Source organism: Lepidochelys kempii, chromosome 4, assembly GCF_965140285.1.
Source record: "Lepidochelys kempii isolate rLepKem1 chromosome 4, rLepKem1.hap1, whole genome shotgun sequence".
NCBI classification, from domain to species: Eukaryota; Metazoa; Chordata; order Testudines; family Cheloniidae; genus Lepidochelys; species Lepidochelys kempii.
Window position 1 is genome coordinate 59,653,089 of NC_136383.1, and position 17,291 is coordinate 59,670,379.

Here is a 17,291-nt window from a genome sequence, read left to right on the forward strand (position 1 = left end):
TTAACAAAATTCAGCGGAGAAACACTTTCCCCATCAGAAATATATGGTTCGTGAAATCATAGCTGTCCTTACTATAATATCATAGTTTTATTATCCTTTATAAAGATTTATAAAACTTGACATTTTTTTGCAAGCTGTATTGGTTGTGAATAAGAAGACAGAAGAAATACTTTTAAAATTAAACAATGTTTATTTTTTTAAAAGCATAAATGTATCTAGTTGCCTTCAGTTTGATTGGGTAAAGACACACCATGTATTTTGAGGTATATTAAACAAAAATAAAATAACCTGTCTTACTGTGGTTTGCTACTGGGTTTCTATGGGCCTGATTTTCATTTTAACAACTTTGAGAGAATAGTCCGAGGCTTTAAATGGTATCCAGACCACTCCATTTTCAATCTCATAAGGAACATTGTTCCTTGGGTCATACTGGCCTCCTCGGTAGTAAATGCCATTGAGATTAGCAGCTTGACAGTTGTTGTACCACCATCCCCCTCCATACACTTCAGCACAGTTCTCCTCCCATTGGTCACTGTCCCTGTCAAAGGTGCTGAATTTCATGTTATCATGTGCTGTGTATTCACTACCTTCCTCCACTGAGCCTATGATCAGTGCATCCCCAGCTGTCCCCTCATAAGCAGAGACACTGAGGACATAGCCTTCTGACTCAGAACCTACATGTATATTATATTCCGCATAAGCTTCATTGCCAGCCCAGTCCTCTAATTCGACTCGAAGGACAGTGTCCTTCTGGGTCAGTAAGTGGATATTTTCATTGCCCAGCCAGAACTCTCCTTTCCCTTTGTCATCCATGCTGCCGAAACCTTTCTTGTAGTCTTGCCAGGTCTGGTTAAAATTCACTGATCCATCCAATCTCTGTTGGATCAAAAGCCATCCTCCCAAAGTGGTCTCTTGGTCGCAATAAACTGAAAAAACTTTATCGGATCCTGCTGGCTTGATTCTGAAAATGCCATTTTTGGCACCAGAAGTGTGTTTCTGGCGGATATCATCACAGTCTAAAAAAAAAAGTTGATCTGGTTGACAGAAGTTATCAGTAAAACTTTACCTAGGCTTATGGAAATCCAAACAGTAATAATGTTGAGGGGAACTTGCTAACCATATTTTGGTCTACATTGAGAAATGTGCCATGCAACATTAAAAAATAGAGTTTACATGCAATTTAAATTGCAGATAACATTCTCTGTGCAATTCATTTAGCTTCCAATTATTGATATAAAATTTTGTCTCTACCTATCCTAGATGGCAACAAACAGACACATTGCTTGTATTGTATAATCAAATTAAATGGATTGCAGTGTAACCAGTATGTCAGTTTGATTGTGGACTGAATCTGGCTCTGCTACCGCAGGATCTATTTTCAGTCATGTGGATGGATACCTGTCCCAGTGTAGCTTGTCCCAAGCTTCTCTCCTCCTGTTCTCAAGCTGCGTGCCCGAAAGTCTGGGGTATCCTCTCCACTGTCATCGTGCTGCAACCCACCTAACTCCTCAGTCACTGCTCGGCTCTTTAGCGATTTGGTTTCAAAAGTGGAGCCACCCTTGTTGAAACTAGTGGAGCTGCTACTGCTGCTGGACACTATTGTCTTGGAATGAGTCGAACTGCCACTCTGAACGTTGCTGGAAGGGAATCTAGATGGGTCAAAGTGATGATCAAAGATATCCTCTTCCCCCTCCCGTAGATCTGTGAAACTCTCCGACCCTCCAAAACTTGTAGTGTGAGTAGCAGTTCCACCACTGCTAAAATGTCCAGTTCCATGGTCAGTGCCACTAGAGCTTGTGTAGGTGGTATGTAATTTGCTACCAGTGGACCCAAACCCTGGGGGAAATTTTTTTTCAAAGCTGTGGAGTAAGCTATCAAAGCCAGGCAAGTCCCCACTCTCACCCTGAGAGGTCACTCTGACATTCAAGGTGCCCCCATGCCCTGCTACATCTTCCCTCCCTAAATCTTGAAAATGGGAGCAGTCAGAACCATCAGGTGAAGTCATTGTTTCAACAATCTCTTCTCTAGGGCCACCAGGACCAGTGATAATTTTTTTGGTAATAGTTCTGGTACATGTAAGGTGGATTACAGAGGAACTAGGTCTTTCTCCCAAACCAACAGATTCCTTTTCATGAGCAGAAGTCACTATTTTGCCATCTTGTGGTCCTCCACCTACACCTGATCCTACTGAAACATGTGAGATCTCTACTGAGGAGCCTTGTGCCTCTCCTTCTGGCCGTTCTAGAGTCATCACAACCTGTTTAATATTCTCAAGAATGTTGAGCTCTTGGGTTTCTGGCAGGCGCAGAGTTTTATAATGCCCAGGAACAGCAGAGTCCTTCAGTGGCCTCATTTTCAGCACCTTCAAGGAACTAGTTTCAAGTTCAGACTGCAGATTGATTGAACTGGCCTGAGTGAGCTGCTTCTGGATGTTTTCATAGCTCTCTGTGTCCACCTGGTAATTGAAACTTTTAGCACAGGATCCTTTGCAGGAACGTATCTTAATATCAATGTCCACCTTTACAAGAGATAGAGAGAAATACATTTGTTTAGATGGTGATCCCTGACTCTTCTAAACAACTCTCTCTTTTTACCAGAGTGAGAACTCTGGTGGTTACACTAGAGCCCACTGCCTCTCATTCAACTGTCTGTGCTCCAGCCTACAATTGAACTTGGGCTACTCCAAATTACAGTCTAAATCTGAAGCACCAAAGCTCCACTGAAGGTTACAGCATTTATAATTGGCAGTACTGGAGCCCTAGAATCATCCCTGCAAGGGCCCAATTTTTGCCATTCTTATTCACACTGAATAGTATGGTCCCACTGATTTCTGTAGGAGTCTCCTGGAGTAAGGTTCTACTTAGAGCAAGGCAGAGTGGCAGAACTGGGCCCTTAGTAGAGAAGGGGAACTTACAGTATCTGTCAAAATATCACATGCCTATACTTAGAGCCCTACCAAATTCACAGCCATGAAAAACACGTCACAGACCATGAAATCTGGTCTTCCGCCATGAAATCTGGTCTTTTGTGTGCTTTTAACCAATAATATACAGTTTTCATGGGGAGACCAGCATTTCTCAGATTGGGGGTTCTGACCCAAAAGAGTTTTGCAGAGGAGGTCGCGGTATTGCCACCCTTACTTCTGCGCTGCCTTCAGAGCTGGGTGGCTGGAGAGCAGCGGCTGTTGGCTGGGCTGTGCCAGTAAAAGTGCAGAAGTAAGGGTGGCAATACCAAACCATTCCACCCCCTTACTTCTGTGCTGCTGCCTGCAGAGATGGGCGGCTGGAGAGCAGCAGTTGGTAACTGAGGGCCCAGCTCTGCAGGCAGCAGTGCAGAAGGAAGGGTGGCAATACCAGACCACGCCGTCCTTCCTTCTGCGCTGCTGCCGGCAGCGGCTCTGCCTTCAGAGCTGGGATCCCGGCCAGCAGTTGCTGCTTTCCAGCTGCCCAGCTCTGAAGGCAGAGCCGCCGCCAGCAGCAGCCCAGAAGTAACGGTAGCAGTACCGCAATCCCCTCTGCAATAACCTTGTGACTTCCCCACAAATCCTTTTTGGGTCAGGACCCCTACGATTACAACACCGTGACATTTCAGATTTAAATAGCTGAAATCATGAAATTTCCAATTTTAAAAATCCTATGACTGTGAAATTGACCAAAATGGACCGTGAATTTGGTAAGGCCCTAACTCTACTGGTATGTACAATGGTGAGTGAGAATAACTGGTTCAAAGGAGGGACTGATGAAAAGAAGAATTAGCCTCTGGATCAGGGTTCAAAATGATGTTGCTCGCACTGCTTGGTGATCCAGGACATTTTTGGCAGGCCATCATTTTGGTTTTGCTCCTTAGCCTATCCTACTGCTCCCTTACAGCCACCTTGTGTTGTCATCAGTGCAACTAGCTCATCAAAAGGCCAAAGCTCTTAGTACAAATATAGATGGACTATACTCCAGCTGTGAGAGCCCAGAAGAGTAATTAGATACCTTTATAGGTGCTCCCTCCTACCCTAGCTGCTCACAAGTCTTTCATCAGTCACTGCGTGCAGCTCCTTGAGAAGGAGAAGTATCACTCACTGAGGCAAATCAGTGCCAGTTGTAGGGAAACACAGCACTAACTATTCTTGTTTTCTGCCCGAGAGAGGGCAGTAGGCAGAAGCTCTCCCAGTAACACAAGAGGAACAACTACACAGACAATAACTCAGAGGGTGCCAACAAGCCTGCTGAGGCCACAGGGGCATCTGAATCTCACATGGGAGGATCTGAGCCTGACTTAGCAGAAACTAAGCCTGTCAGAGTCTGAGGGGACATCTGTCTCATATAGGCAAAGCTTGGTTTGAAGACAGAACTTGTGAGATTATTGGTCCATTTTCTTTTCAGCTGCAGAATTTCTCTGGATGTCAGGACTGATAGTTCCTGTTTTTTGTAGTTGTGCTTTGGAAATAACAGAAGTATGTGACAGTCACCTACCTCCAAGCGCTTCATCTCTACAACCTGATCTCGGATACTGTTTTGCAGTGATTTAATCCTGTTTACTTGGACAAGAACTTTCTGCTTTAATGTCACAAGTCTCCTTCTCAGATCTTCTGAAACTTGCCCATATTTACTGTCACTCTCTGGAACAGAAAAATGTCCTTGTCAGCTGCATGGGAGATTTCTTTCTCCCACAAGAATAGCAGATACAAAAAAAAAAAAAAATCAGCAATACATTTACAAGGATCCAAATTAACATGGAAAAAGATCCATTTAGGATTTAAAATATATATATATATATATATATCATAATATTGGATAGGTAGAAATTAGCACAAGATTTTATTTTAGCTAAGAGTGTCATTATTATGTTTGATCTGCCTTTTTGATAATAAGCAGTATTGTAGTATATATATTTTAATTAAATATTAATTGGTTGTGCAAAATAGTGCAGGAAAGGAACCTAGTGTGTTTTGGAAACATTAGTCCAGCTATGCTGGAAAGAAAACAAGCACATTTTGATTCCTTTTTAAGGACAGAATTACCGTTTTTTAAAAAGAAAATATTGCAATAAACATGGAATTTATGTGGTTGAAACAAACGGACTATAATCATGAAGATTTTAGATATGTGAAATTAGATACAAGATGCAAATATATCTTGTTTTTGCACAAATATTTTTCTTGCAAAAGTATAATTCTGAAAAGGAAACATCCATGTTTTCAAAAATAATTAAGCATTCTCTTCTACAGGGATGCAGCAATAGTCTCAAAACTATGGTAAAGGAACATTAAAAAATCAATGAGAGTTTCTCTTTCAAAGGGATTACAGGATTCAGCCCCATGTAAATTGCTGTGTTTGAAGATCATTACTGTATAATACTACTGTAGTTCTAATTCTGCACCTGCCATAGCCAACAGCTGCTATCTCTCCTCTCAGGCCTGCTTTTGAAATATTTCTTTCAGATATAGATTTAGGGCCTGATCCTGCATTTCTCGCACACCCAAAAATCTCATTAACTGCAGGAAAGGCATAAAGTATAGGTCCTTAAGATGTATTATTCAATTTCTATGTAGTTACACTAACATAAAACTGGTGCAATCCAGGGAAGAGTCAGGCCCAATATCGTTAAGTCATGGTGATCTTATAAGAAGGACAAAGTAAACCTGCTTTCAACTGGCTGCTGTTAGCAGAAGTTAACATAACACTGGTGTATATTTTAAAACAGCGCATGTTGCTACTTACCCTGGGCACTGACCAGATTTCCTTTCAGAAAGTTAATTGTTTCCACAGTTAACACGTTAGATTGTTTGTACTTGTTTTCGTTATCTAACAACAGGTTCCTAATTCTTTGTATTCTGTGATGAAAATCTTTATCAGTTTCATCAATCAACCCTTGCATCCTGCAGCCTGAAGGACATTTGCTACCCTAAAATGAGCAAAAATGAAAGATAAATATCTTAATGATACACATTTCTTTAATATTATGACTACCAAGTTTTGTACAAGCCTGGAAACCCACTAATGAGCTCAGGGCCAGATTCTGCCTCATTCCCTCATTTATCTTACATAGTCTACTCATTGCACTATTAGTTCAATTATTTTCAGTAGATGAGGAATGGTCTTGTGGTTAAGACTCTGGACAGGGACTCAAAAGGCCTACTTTCAGGCCCTAGCTTTGCTACAGATTTCCTCTGTGACCTTGGAAAAATTAGTGTGGGGCTGATTCTTCATCCTGTTACATCGGGTTTACAATGGTATAATTCCATCAAAATCACTGGCGTTCAACCAGTGTAAAATTGCTGTGATGGAGTGGGTAATCAGGCCTTCAGTCTCAGTTCCCCATCTGTAAAATGGGGATAATGACAAAAAAAAAACCCCAGAGGTGCTGTGAGGTTAAATTCATTATTCAAGCTGGGGAAAAGTGGCAGAATTTGCCCCTCTATAAGAGAAGTTTGCCTAAGGAAAGCGAAATGTTCCTACAAATCCAAGGAGATTTGGAAACACATCAAAGTACAAATGGCAAGTGTCCAGAGGAGGATTAAGATTGAGAGGACTCAGAGGAGTGCAAATTACTATTTTCAAAGAAACAATGACTATACATGATGCTCATGCTCTTATTGGTGTTAATGGCAAAACTCCCATTGACATCAGATGGTGTAGGACCTGATCCCTTATGACTGAGTGCTTATACAAACACACATCCAGTCAATCAAACAGTGTGTATATTTTACTGAACATTTTGCCATCAGATTTTCTATAAAGTAACTTTTTTTGTTCTTCCTTTCCATGTTTCTTTCCTGCCAGTAAATATTCCTCCCCTTTAGTCTTTGGGTATCAATACTCTTGAAAATTTCCCACTCTTATCTGTTCTTTCTCTTTAAGGCACTTTTCTGATTCTGTCTTTCTCTAAACTTACTTCAATTTCTTTTTTCCTTTCCTTTCTCCCTCTCTTTCACTGGCTCATTTTTAATTTCTCTGTAATCTTCTCACCCTCCCTGCTCTATCTCTTTTTCTCCTTTTCCCTCTCTCCACGCAAAATTCTTGGAAGTGGGAGGCTCTGTGCCACTATTCCCTTGGCACATGGCAAAGGGTAACCCTGAAGCACTCACTGAGCCTGGATCCTGGTGCTCTGAAGATACAATAATGAATGAACTATTGGTGATATAGTGGATTCTAGTGGTGTGGTGGTGGGACTGTAACTATGAACACAACTCTGATGCTCTTACAAGTACTTTGCAGACCCATGAAGCAGTTTTCCCTGAAAATCAGGTAAAATAGCTGTGACAACTGATGCATTACAGATATACCATGTCGGATCTAAGATATCTTTAGAAAAAGTTCATGGCACCAAGGAAGTGTAGTGCACCTAAGGTCCATTTGAGTAGCAGTGATTAGCTGAGCTTTCTGCTTCCCTCCTCTTTTCTTACCCAGTCATCATCTGCACAGAAAGGCCAGCTCTTTTCCTCTTTGCACTCAGATTGGCTTCCATGCTCCATCACCCTAGGGCCACGCACACCTCCTCCCTCCTTCAAAAATGTGCTTTCTTCATTTGTTGCCTGCCATACAGACCAGGGGAAAAAGCAAACATGAGATTAGTTTCACAGACGGCAGTACAATGAAGTAATAAAACTGAAGTCACTGAGTCTACACTTCAGACTACAACTGGGCATAGAAAAGCTATGTGGTGAGCTCTCTTTATTATTTCTGGTGGTTTTTAATTAGAAGGGGTCAAAATCGTATGTTAACTACAAGTTTATAACTCTTTAATGGAAGGCATAGCTTTAAAAGCACAGGAAAATAATAATAATACAGTGTTTGAGGGTGGAAATAAACATACCAAGATTTTGTTTAATCCTGAAAGAGGAAAAAGTCCTTGTTCACCAACTAATTCTAAATCAAAATGTCATAAGGATTTTTGAATATGCATACTAATCTTTGTTCAGGGAAGTGCTCACAGCAATATTTCTATTTCTCTAACGGATGGTACAGATGTCTTTGGGAGGTACTAGGTGTCACTGGGCTCCTTTGACCACATTAAAAATTATCAAAGTAGAATAAAAATTAACTCAGAGATGAGGAAGATCTTAGCTTCCAGAGCCAGCTCCTCAGCTAGTGTTAATTGGGGTAAAGTTGTTGGAATCAACAGACTACTGCTGATTTACACCAGCTGAGGATCTGGCCCATGCATATCTTTAATCTAATGAGAAAAAAAAATTAAGTTCCTAAATATGTTCCATGGGCTTTTAAAAATTGACTTTACACACAAATACATGATAGATTGTAATAGCTTCAAATTGACCCTTTCTGTTCGATCAGATCACCCCCGCACACTCTGACTTCTTCATTTCTTTCAAAAAGAATAATAAGGAAATGTGTATATAAGAATTTACCAGAGTATTATAGGCGGAATCTTAAAATAGCCAACAACAGGGTTAAATTAGCATAGCTGGGAGTTAAGGCTACCACTCTTCTTATTGAAAAAGATATTACTCCTTAGCTCCCCTTCAGCCTGATAATGCTGCCTCTGAAATCAATGGCAATGTTCTTATTCTGTGCCTATGTACTACAGCAAAGATGGGACCAAATTCTGTCTCATGTATACCCAGAGAATCCCACTGACGGCAACTGGGATCCAAGGATGCAACTGAGAATAGAATTTGGCTAATAACATTTAAAATCCTGCACAGCTTGGAGACTTCTGTACCTAAGTGCAATGGAATAGGTTAAGGACTTACAGCCTCACCTCTGAATCTACTAATTATTGGTGATTTATCTTCTTTACTTTGCCAGGTACTTTCGGCAAAATTCATCTCCAGGGTTTCTTGAGGAACCAGATCGGCAGTAAAATGCAGAAGAGACTCAAGAGGGAAGGGCCAGTAATGAAGTGGTTAGGGTAGGTTTGTGTGCGTGTGTGTCTGTGTCTTTTTCAAGCTATGTCATAACCAAAGAGCATTTGTTTTAGTTTGTTACCTGAATATTCATTCAATAAAATGCCCTTTTTGCAAAAGAGAAAGCCAAAATATCGAAAGAGTCAAATAAAGTGAAAACATACCCAGACGACGCTGAGGCACAGCCATGTGCACAAGATCCTCAGCAGTATCATCTTCAGTGGCTGAGGAGGAGTCTGACAGAAAGGATACCTTCCACTTGCTTTTTGCTTCATTTTAAACCTTCCTGAACTGCTTAGATTAATCATTATGCTCTCTTCTGTTTGAAGAGTTGCATGCAGCACGCCCCCAGTTGGATACCTGAGGCCTCTTGCACAAGCTCCTGAGTTTGTTTGCTCTAGATAAATTTGTGCAATGCCAGCCTGGGGGCAGGGGGCAGGGAGGTGTAGAACCCATATTCCAGGAAAGAAATTGTCTACAGCTTAGTTTCTGGTAACTAAATTTTGGAATAAGGCGTATGTAAATTAGCCAACAATACTTAACCACTGGAAGATATTCATGCTGCAAATCTGGTATTTAAATAGCATAATTAAGCAATCATAAAATCATAAATTTGTCCCTAATTGCATAGAATCTTAGAATATCAGGGTTGGAAGGGACCTCAGGAGGTCATCTAGTCCAACCCCCTGCTCAAAGCAGGACCAATCCCCAACTAAATCATCCCAGCCAGGGCTTTGTCAAGCCTGACCTTAAAAACTTCTAAGGAAGAAGATTCCACCACAACCCTAGGTAACACATTCCAGTGTTTCACCACCCTCCTAGTGAAAAAGTTTTTCCTAATATCCAACCTAAATCTCCCCCACTGCAACTTGAGACCATTACTCCTCGTTCTGTCATCTGCTACCACTGAGAACAGTCTAGATCCACCCTCTTTGGAACCCCCTTTCAGGTAGTTGAAAGCAGCTATCAAATCCCCCCTCATTCTTCTCTTCTGCAGACTAAACAATCCCAGTTCCCTCAGCCTCTCCTCATAAGTCATGTGTTCCAGTCCCCTAATCATTTTTGTTACCCTCCACTGGACGTTTTCCAATTTTTCCACATCCTTCTTGCAGTGTGGGGCCCAAAACTGGACACAGTACTCCAGATGAGGCCTCACCAATGTCGAATAGAGGGGAATGATCACGTTCCTCAATCTGCTGGCAATGCCCCTACTTATGTTATACCAGTAAAATAAAAACCAGCAGGATCTTATTAAAGGGAAAAAGGCAAAATACCACATTTATTGTGAATACAGAAAGAAACATAGTAAGCAGTTAGTTATAGCTATAACATTCCATTCAATCTCATATTTATTCACACATTCATTTACACACACACACACACACACACAGAGACAGGTTCTGCAAAGTTGTTGTCATAGTTACCAGCCTTAGAGTTGCTCATGCCAAGCCACTGGCCAGGTGGCCTGGACATGAGGAGGGAGCAGGGCCTTGTCAGATGCTCATCTGATGCTCCTGGAAGTTGGTTTGTAGAATCAGACCCCAAAGTTCTCACTTTTTAGAGTCTATTTTTATAGGAATTTCTTCCTATGCCAGTCTATGGGAATTGCTTCATCATGCTGTTGCTGAATCAATCAGCAGATAGCACATTCCTGACGGCTCCAAGATGTTATCTTGTTCTTTGCTTCTCCCATCCTTGAGGCTGTTGGGTGGATTTCAGTCTGCCCTCGGGGGGGGGGGGGGTCCTCTGGTTATTTCCACTTGACGCCTTCTTCAGCCGATGGACGCTGGATTCTTAGGCTGGCACCTCCCTGATCATTCAGTTATTATCCACACCAAGCATCCATCCACATACATCCTCTATCTCTATTTTAATCACAATTGTTAATACAACAAAAGGGTGGGGAGTCTCTGGGTGCTGTTTCTGTTGTTAGAGTATTGCTTTGAGTCTCTCTCTCTGTGAATTGCTTTGAGAACAGACTCTGTCTTAGAATGTACTAACACAATTAGCACCTTGCAAGTTTCACACATAGAGGGAGAGAAACAGTACCAAAAACCAAGAGACCTCTTAATTAGTAATACCCTGGAATTTAAACTATGGGGAATCAAACTCATTTGTGATTTTGATACAGAACTTCTTTAATGTGATCCAACACTTATACAACCCAAAATGCCACTGGCCTTCATGGCAACAAAGGCACACTGTTGACTCATATCCAGCTTCTCGTCCACTGTAACCCCTAGCTCCTTTTCTGAAGAACTGCTGCCTAACCATTCGGTCCCTAGTCTGTAGCGGTGCATGGGATTCTTCCATCCTAAGTGCAGGACTCTGCACTTGTCCTTGTTGAACCTCATCAGATTTCTTTTGGCCCAATCTTCTAATTTGTCTAGGGCTCTCTGTATCCTATCCCTACCCTCTAGCGTATCTGCCACTCCTCCCAGTTTAGTGTCATCTGCAAACTTGCTGAGGGTGCAATCCACACCATCCTCCAGATCATTAATGAAGATATTGAACAAAACTGGCCCGAGGACCGACCCTTGGGGCACTCCACTTGATACCGGCTGCCAACTAGACATGAAGCCATTGATCACAACCCGTTGAGCCCGACAATCTAGCCAGCTTTCTATCCACCTTATAGTCACATTTATCCAGCCCATACTTCTTTAACTTACTGGCAAGAATGCTGTTGGAGACCGTGTCAAAAGCTTTGCTGAAGTCAAGGAACAACATGTCCACTGCTTTCCCCTCATCCACAGAGCCAGTTATCTCATCATAGAAGGCAATTAGATTAGTCAGGCATGACTTGCCCTTGGTGAATCCATGCTGACTGTTCCTGATCACTTTCCTCTCCTCTAAGTACTTCAGAATTGATTCCTTGAGGACCTGCTCCATGATTTTTCCAGGTACTGAGGTGAGGCTGACTGGCCTGTAGTTCCCAGGATCCTCCTTCTTCCCTTTTTTAAAGATAGGCACTACATTAGCCTTTTTCCAGTCATCCGGGACCTCCCCCATTCACCATGAGTTTTCAAAGATAACTGCCAATGGCTCTGCAATCACATCCGCCAACTCCTTTAGCCCTCTCGGATGCAGCGCATCTGGCCCCATGACTTGTGCTCGTCCAGCTTTTCTAAATAGTCCCAAACCACTTCTTTCTCCACAGAGGGCTGGTCGCTTCCTCCTCATGCTGTGCTGCCCAGTGCAGTAGTCTGGGAGCTGACCTTGTTCGTGAAGACAGAGGCAAAAAAAGCATTGAGTACATTAGCTTTTTCCACATCCTCCGTCACTAGGTTGCCTCCCTCATTCAGTAAGGGGCCCACACTTTCCTTGACTTCCTTCTTGTTGCTAACATACCTGAAGAATCCCTTCTTGTTACTCTTAACATCTCTTGCTAGCTGCACCTCCAGGTGTGATTTGGCCTTCCTGATTTCACTCCTGCATGCCCAAGCAATATTTTTATACTCTTCCCTGGTCATTTGTCCAATCTTCCACTTCTTGTAAGCTTCTTTTTTGTGTTTAAGATCAGCAAGGATTTCACTGATAAGACAAGCTGGTCGCCTGTCATATTTACTATTCTTTCTACACATCAGGATAGTTTGTCCCTGTAACCTCAATAAGGATTCTTTAAAATACAGCCAGCTCTCCTGGACTCCTTTCCCCCTCATGTTATTCTCCCAGGGGATCCTGCCCATCAGTTCCCTGAGGTTGTCAAAGTCTGCTTTTCTGAAGTCCAGGGTCCGTACTCTGCTGCTTTCCTTTCTTCCCTGTGTCAGGATCCTGAACTCGACTATCTCATGGTCACTGCCTCCCAGGTTCCCATCCACTTTTGCTTCCCCTACTAATTCTTCATGATTACCTTCTGCAGACTTCAAGTCAACGGGGCTACTTACTGCAGTAAAGGAAGCAAGATCATAGTCAGATGTTAATTCAGGATATATATGGTCATCGATGTAATTACTGAAAGATGTTTTTATGGAAGTCCCATGCTCAACTCTGCCATTTTCATAATTCTGGGTCAGTCTCATCCTGTGCTCTTTACTCAGACAAAATTCCCACTGACATCAAATAAGGACTGAAGAGCTGACCCTAGTTGTAAAAGTGAGCTGTTTACACATTTTTATAATTAAACTCTATTTACTTAGTATGGAATACATATATCCCCGTGCTTTATTTTATCTGGCTACTAAAATATAATTTAAATTAAGAAAAGAAAAGAAAAGAAAAGAAAAGAAAAGAAAAGAAAAGAAAAGAAAAGAAGTTGGGTATGAAACTTTTCCCATTGTTTTCAACCGGTACTACTAGATACAAGATTCAGTATATGGCTGACCAAATCTTCCCTGAGCAAGTGTCCCCTGTCTCATGTTTTCCACTTTATTCCTTTGAAATAAACATTGATTTATAAACAGCAATTGTACAGCAGCTTGGTACCTCTGACTGGCTGGGAACAAATACAGAGGATAAAGCTATCTCCTAATGACACCCACTTTTATGTAGACCATACACTTTAAGATCCAGACATTTCTAAAGGAAAGTATGAAGAACAGAAAATATAAAAACAGTCCTATATTATGAGATAGGGTTAGGTGCTCTCAAGTCATTTTTTCTGCTAGGGAAATAGGGATTGGTTCAGTCTTATTTAATATCACTGATTTAATGGCAATGTAGTTATTACTAGTGCATAGTTTCATATTTTGAATGAAGTGGAAGCTTTAGCATAGGAGAAATATTTTTAGAATTAATACATCCCATTAAAATCCCTGTAGTACGTGATATGGTGACTATTGCAATCATATCAATATGTGTAATAATACCAAGGAAACCCATTTAACGAATAACCTGGTGGCACAAAAATTTCTTTCAACATGTCTGTTTATTCAGTAGATGTTGGTCTATGAAGGCGCTGTTGTCTTATTAAATGTGCTTTGGCTGTCACACAAAAGAAAATATATTCATTTAGAATTTATGCTTTTACTGGTTCACCTTTTTTATATTTTGCTTCTTACGGCTTTGGAATCTTATAGAGTTTATAAATCACATAGGACTCCTGGCAAAGTTATTAAGATCCGGTCCATGTGGAGATTGCTACAGAATTAATAACGATGGTTCATCAGTTCATATGAAGTTGTTTATTGAGGAGAGACATGAGCATATTTTAACTGTAAGTCCAACACACTAGCAGAGTTTATAAACTCTGCTGGTGAAATACTGTGCTTGTGGTATTTATAAACTTCATTGGCTGAACCTTTCCTACTGGATTAAAGAATGGGGTCCAGATTGGATAACAGATTTGCATTTGTCCTTAAATAGTAGGAGAGTTTCTCCTTCACTTATGTATATTCCATTTATCTTTTCCACTCATCTTTGGCAATGACCTGTTTTTTTCAGTTAAGAGACAGAACATTATTAGCTGCCATAATAACTTAAGAGCAGAGCATATGCATGTGTCTTTGCCGGAATGTGACCTTATTCTGTGAACTCTTCTATATATGAATCATGTCTTTCTAGCTGTGGTTCTGGGTGCCACTGGAATATAAAACAAAGATGATGATGATGATGATGATAGCTATTTCAAAACAAAAGGTAGAATTTTTAAGGATGGGGGAAAGAAGTAAATATTGTACTGCCTGTCAAATACTTGACAGCGTTTCTTTTTTGGAACAACAAGTGTCACCAAAATAACAAAATCTAGCATGTGCAGATGTTGGATTATGCAGTTTAGAAAGTGAATAAAACTTTCTCTTGTGTTTTTAAAATTGCACCACACTAGCATTCAGAAACATCCCCACCGCACTGAAGCTGGACCATTGTATCTGTGTGCCATTCTGTAGCAGCATTTTAAAACTTACTGCTAACTGCATGCAACAAATTTAATTTGTAATAACTGCTTCTAACTGATCCAGCAGTCCTTTCATGTTCCCCTTCTCACCCTCTCACTTCTTATGCTCCTGCTTCTCCTCCTGTTCATTGTTCCCCCAAGGGTCAATTCAATCCCTGGTGAAATAAAGGGAGTTGAACTGAATCCTTTGTCTCCTTCTTCCATTCTTAACTTCATGCCCCATTTCATGCTGCTCCTATGACTGTCAACAAAGGGCTAGATTCAGGGGACTTTGGTTTTGTGATGCTAACTCTGCTGCCTGGTAGAATTCTCAGCCCTGAGTTAGGCATCCGGGCAGCCCATACAACGCATGAGGAGTGCTGGGCATCTAACAAACAGATTCTCAGAAGCCAGCAAGCTGAGCAGGGAGTTGCCAAAGCTAGACAGGAGTGAAATGCAGAGGGAAGGGATAGGGTTCAAGCCACCAGCCCAATGGAACTTAGGTGCCCTAACTATGGGGCTATTGGGTATTCTGGGGCACACACCCGGCCACAAAAATTACTGGCCTGCTCACTCTTGGCTGGGGCCTGATCTGGTAGAAATACAATCCAGCAGGTGTGGTCTGAGCACACCCACTGAATCAGGGCCCCAGGTGAGATAGTCAGGGGAACACCTAGTCTGAGAATCCTACCAAAGACCCAGGAACCAGTTGAGAAAGGGGAACAGAAAGGAACAGCCAGTGAGAGGGACCAGTGAGAGTTGCCAGGAAAGCGGGTCATGAGACTGAGAGAGAATTGCTGAGAGCTGTTGGGAGAGTGCTGCAGATGAAAATTATCAGGAAGAACTGACCAGACTGGAAAAACCCTGCTGAGTAAAAGGCCCCTAAGTAAAAGGGAAGAACTAGCTCAGAGAGGCAGGCTGAGCCCATGAACAAGAGGGTTGATTTTGGAGGGAAGTTTGAATGAGGAGGGGTAGGATTCACAGGAAAAGGGGAATCAGGACTGGAACACTGCAGGGGCCAGAAGATGTAAGTTGAGGGCTGTGGGAGAAGAGCGGCAAGAAGAATGGAGAATTGCCGGAGTTGTGGAGTCCCTAAAACAGTGACACAGGAATTGGACAAGAGGGATTGTTGACAGTTGGGTGGGCATCCTGGAGATGGTGACCCTGGAGTGCGGGGCTGAATGGCTGCTGCATTTTAATCTGCTTTACTTTAGGGGTTTGAAGAATTGTCTTACTTTGAGAACTTGTTGAAGGTTGAAATATTTCTAATAAATTATGCCTGGAAGCAGGCCTTGTTTTGGACTCCAAGAAGGAGAACACTCCTTTCCTGGGTGAGTAAGTTGACCATCAAGCTGATCCATGGTGAAAAACTTGTGCAACTCAATCATCCCTAGGAGGAGGAGAGATGAAGGGGAAACGGAGGCAGGACTTGCCTATTTTGCAATGGTTGGCCACAAGAGGGTGCCCTGGCGGGGGGTGGGGAGGCGAACCCTCCAACATCTTCCTCCTTCCACTGTTGTCTTTCTGCTTTCTGTTTGATTTATTATTTTTAAGTTCATTGAGGCCGGGACCTTGTCTTTTTCTGTTTTGAAAATACAGTAACTCCTCACTTAACCTTGTAGTTACGTTCCTGAAAAATGTGACTTTAAGTGAAACCATGTTCAGCGAATCCAATTTCCCCATAAGAATTAATATAAATGGGGGGGTTAGGTTCCAGGGAAATTGTTTTTTGCCAGACAAAAGGAGTCGGCGCGCCTCCCCCCTCCCCGCCTCCTGCCTGCGGCAATCAACTGGCTTGCGGAGTTTTGAAGGTGGGGGGGAGGAGCGAGGACTTGGCACGCAGGCTCCTCCTCCCTCCCTTCTAAATGCGGCAAGCCAGCTGTTTGCTGTGGGCAGGAGGCAGGGGAGGGAGGGGGGAGGCATGCCGAGTCCTCGCCCCTGCCCCCTCCCTCCTGCCTGGGGCAATCAGCTGGCTTGCCGCATTTGGGAGGCAGGGGAGGCAGGGGGAGCCTGCACACCAAATCCTCGCTCCTCTTCCCCACCTTCAAAGCACCACAAGCCAGCTGATTGCCCCGGGCAGAAGGAGGCGGAAGGTGCTGACCCGTGGGGTTTGCTAGCGGGCGGGAGGTGCTGTGGGGGGCAGCGTAGGGAAGGCTGCCAGCTGTGGAGAAAGCAGGCAGCCAAACAACGTAAGAGTGGAGCATTGCACAGCTTTAAACAAGCATGTTCCCTAATTGATCAGCAAGGTAACAATGAAACAATGTTAACTGGGACAACTTTAAGTGAGGAGTCACTGTAGATGTCTCCTAAGGCTACATTTGGTAAAATTTTCTATTGAAGTCTAGTCTGTAGGTAATAGTAATATGATTCAATAGTCTCTTCTAGCTTCAGCAGTGGATGTGTAAAATGATCCCTAAACTGCATTCTCATAAATTTCAGATCAGTCTATGACTGTGTTGGCAGATTACATCAGAAAAGAGTATGTAAGGCTCCTCATGTATAAGCATGGTATCAGATTAAATCAGTCTCACAAATAGACTCTTTAGGTCCAGATTTTTATAGGTATTTAGGCATTGTGGTGTTCTGTGTTGCAACATCTAACTGATTAAGGACTGTAATTCG

General features: G+C 42.3%; 1 protein-coding gene across 1 annotated transcript; it reads right to left on the bottom strand.

The window, feature by feature from the left end:
- Positions 1 to 229: 229 nt before the first annotated feature.
- Positions 230 to 9,104, bottom strand: FGA (fibrinogen alpha chain). Its single transcript, XM_073340070.2, has 6 exons — positions 9,022 to 9,104; positions 7,397 to 7,525; positions 5,712 to 5,895; positions 4,464 to 4,609; positions 1,399 to 2,518; positions 230 to 1,016 (listed from the first exon to the last, which is right to left on the bottom strand). The coding sequence occupies exons 1-6, from the start codon at positions 9,070 to 9,072 to the stop codon at positions 307 to 309; spliced, it is 2,340 nt and encodes a 779-aa protein (XP_073196171.2). The 5' UTR covers positions 9,073 to 9,104; the 3' UTR covers positions 230 to 306.
- Between the last annotated feature and the right edge of the window lie 8,187 nt (positions 9,105 to 17,291).